Genomic DNA, 3,399 nt, shown 5'->3' on the forward strand with positions numbered 1-3,399 from the left:
TATGAGTATGAGTATGAGTATGAGTATGAGTATGAGTATGAGTATGAGTATGAGTATGAGTATGAGTATGAGTAAGAGTAAGAGTAAGAGTAAGAGTAAAAGTAAGAGTATGAGTATGAGTGTGGAGTGAGTGTTGAGTATGAGTATGTGTTTCAGTATGAGAATGAGTATGAGTATGAGTATGACTATGCGTATGAGTATGAGTCATGAGTATGAGTATTGAGTATGAGTATGCGTATGTAGTATGATGTATGAGTATGAGTATGAGTATGAGTATGAGTATGAGTATGAGTTATGACGTATGAGATAGGAGTATGAGATTGAGTATGAGGTATGAGTTATGAGTTATGAGTATGAGTTATGAGTATGAGTATGAGTATGAGTAGAAGTATGAGTATGAGTATGAGTCTGAGTATGAGTATGAATGATATGAGTATGCGTATGAGTATGAGTATGAGTATGAAGTATGAGTATTGAGTATGAGTATGGTATGAGTATGAGTATTGAGTATGAGTATGAGTATGAGTATGAGTATGAGTATGAGTATGAGTATGAGTATGTAGTATGAGTATCGAGTATGAGTATGAGTATGAGTATGCGAAGAGTATGGAGTATAGGTATGAGTATGTGAGTATGAGTATGAGTATGAGTATATGAGTATGAGTATGAGTATGAGTATGAGTATGAGTATGAGTATGAGTATGAGTATGAGTATGAGTATGAGTATGAGTATGAGTATGAGTATGAGTATGAGTATGAGTATGAGTATGAGTATGAGTATGAGTATAAAAACATCTGAACAAAATTCGCATCATACAGGCCAAAACCATGCACAAAATTACTGGAGCCGAAACGGTTTATTCACACATGTGACTTCGCAAAGGACCTCAGGGTACCGATGGTGAGCGACGTAGTCAACTGGCGAAGGGCGAGCTACTCAACAAAGCTCCACAACCATCCAACATCCAGGCAAGGAACCTGCTAAGAAAACAAAGAAGAAGTGACTGAAGAGGACCTACCCAACTGACCTAGTCGACCGAAACAAACTGCAATAATTACCCCAATCATGTCCCTGTAAATATACGTATATATGTCTAATTTCTTAAACCAATTGTAAATTCACAATTTTCGTTAAGCCAAGTAATAACGTCCCTCTGATAAAAGTTGCTAAGATTGAGTAAAATGATACTAGATCTGGAAATAAACAAAATTTAAAAAGAAAAAATCCACAATCATAATGAGGAATATTCCATCTAACGCTATCAAATCTATGTCCTTGCTTCCTGCAGATAGGGACCTTTGAGTTGTTCATGGGGACTTTAATCTGCCAGATGCATCCTGCCCTCTTCGCGCAAAGAATGTATTGATGGTTGACAGGAGAAGTCCTAAAGGCAGGATAATCGGGTGCGCAATTCAAGAAATAGATCTCCTCACCATACGCATTTCCTTGACCTTATCTAGGTGATAGCGCTTTCGTAGCGCTCTTGTGCTATTGATATATTTGTAAAAATATCCAATGAAATTATAATTATGCGGACTAATGTTAACCAGATCTACCACGCTTACAACATTTTCAGTGCTAGAGACGAAGTTTGACAAGTAGATTCTTGAATAGCATATATACAAAAATATCTTAAATTTTAGAACTATCGCACCAACCGCCTACACAACATAGCTTTAAATAAAATAAATCAAGCATTTGGAACTATCCAGCAATTTATCCCACAACTTTAATGCAAAAAATTCGACTGAGAAAAATTGAAAAATTCATCAGAATTGGTTAAGAAATACAAGAGTTATTAAAGAAAACGTATTTTTGCTGGCCACGTCTTTTCAGCAGCTAGCTCAAATTGATGATGTGTCGAGAGACATTTTTTTATTTTTGAGTATGAGTAATGAGTATGAGTATGAGTATGAGTATGAATATGAGTAATTGAGTTGAGTATGAGTTATGGAGTATGAGTATGAGTATGAGTATGAGTTATGGTATGGTATGAGGTATGAGTATGGTTATTGGAAGTGTATGAGTTGAGTATGAGTATGAATATAGTATAGTAGGAGTATGAGTATGAGTTGAGTGAGTTGAGTATGTTGAGGAGTATGGGTATGAGTATGGAGTATGAGTTGAGTATGAGTATGAGTATGAGTATGAGTATGAGTATGAGTATGGTATGAGTATGAGTATGTATGAGTATGCGTATGAGTATGAGTATGAGTATGAGTATGAGTATGAGTATGAGTATGAGTATGAGTATGAGTATGAGTATGAGTATGAGTATGAGTATGAGTATGAGTATGAGTATGAGTATGAGTATGAGTATGAGTATGAGTATGAGTATGAGTATGAGTATGAGTATGAGTATGAGTATGAGTATGTTGAGTATGAGGTATGAGTATGAGTATGAGTATGAGTTATGAGTATGAGTGAGTATGAGTATGAGTATGAGTATGAGTATGAGTATGAGTATGCGATGAGTATGAGTATGAGTATGAGTATGAGTATGAGTATGAGTATGAGTATGAGTATGAGTATGAGTATGAGTATGAGTATGAGTATGAGTATGAGTATGAGTATGAGTATGAGTATGAGTATGACTATGAGCTTGAGTATGAGTATGAGTATGAGTATGAGTATGAGTATGAGTTGAGTATGAGTATGAGTATGAGTATGAGTATGAGTATGAGTATGAGTATGAGTATGAGTATGAGTATGAGTATGAGTATGAGTATGAGTATGACTATGACTTGAGTTGAGTATGAGTATGAGTATGAGTATGAGTATGAATATGATGAGTATGAGTATGAGTATGAGTATGAGTATGAGTATGAGTATGACTATGACTATGACTATGACTATGACTATGACTATGACTATGACTATGAGTATGAGTATGAGTATGAGTATGAGTATGAGTATGAGTATGAGTATGAGTATGAGTATGAGTATGAGTATGAGTATGAGTATGCGTATGAGTATGAGTAGAGTTGCGTATGAGTATGAGTATGCGTATGAGTATGGAGTAGGACTATGAGCTTGAGTTGAGTATGAGTGATGAGTATGAGTATGAGTTGAGTACTGCGATAGTATGAGAATGAGTATGGTATGAGTTGCGTATGAGTCTGCGTATGAGTATGAGTATGGAGTATGAGTATGAGTATGAGTTATGAGTATGAGTCTGAGTATGCGTATGAGTCGGTATGAGTAGAGTATGAGTATGAGTATGCGTATGAGTAGAGTATGAGTATGAGTATGCGTATGAGTATGAGTATGGAGTATGAGTATGAGTATCGTATGGTTATGCGTATTGAGTATGAGTATTGAGTAGAGTATGAGAATGCGTATGAGGTATGAGTATGAGTATGAGTATGAGTATGGTATGAGTATGAGTCTGCGTAGAT

The 3,399-nt window shown here is 35.7% G+C and overlaps 1 protein-coding gene across 1 annotated transcript; it reads left to right on the forward strand.

The window, feature by feature from the left end:
• Positions 1-466: 466 nt before the first annotated feature.
• LOC138911574 (DNA-directed RNA polymerase subunit beta'-like) lies at positions 467-2,983 on the forward strand. Its single transcript, XM_070210957.1, has 3 exons — positions 467-562; positions 2,525-2,654; positions 2,751-2,983. The coding sequence occupies exons 1-3, from the start codon at positions 467-469 to the stop codon at positions 2,981-2,983; spliced, it is 459 nt and encodes a 152-aa protein (XP_070067058.1).
• The last annotated feature ends 416 nt before the right edge of the window (positions 2,984-3,399 follow it).

The sequence above is a fragment of the Drosophila virilis genome, unplaced genomic scaffold (assembly GCF_030788295.1).
Source record: "Drosophila virilis strain 15010-1051.87 unplaced genomic scaffold, Dvir_AGI_RSII-ME tig00001625, whole genome shotgun sequence".
Taxonomy (NCBI): domain Eukaryota; kingdom Metazoa; phylum Arthropoda; class Insecta; order Diptera; family Drosophilidae; genus Drosophila; species Drosophila virilis.

What these genes read in the sequence shown, in the direction of transcription:
- LOC138911574 (XM_070210957.1), top strand. Translation starts at nt 467, where the DNA reads ATGAGTATTGAGTATGAGTATGGTATGAGTATGAGTATTGAGTATGAG. An exon ending in AGTATGAGTATGAGTATGTA is followed by an intron (nt 563 to 2,524) that starts GTATGAGTATCG and finishes TATGAGTATGAG; the next exon opens with TATGAGTATGAGTATGAGTA. An exon ending in TGAGTATGAGTTGAGTATGA is followed by an intron (nt 2,655 to 2,750) that starts GTATGAGTATGA and finishes CTATGACTTGAG; the next exon opens with TTGAGTATGAGTATGAGTAT.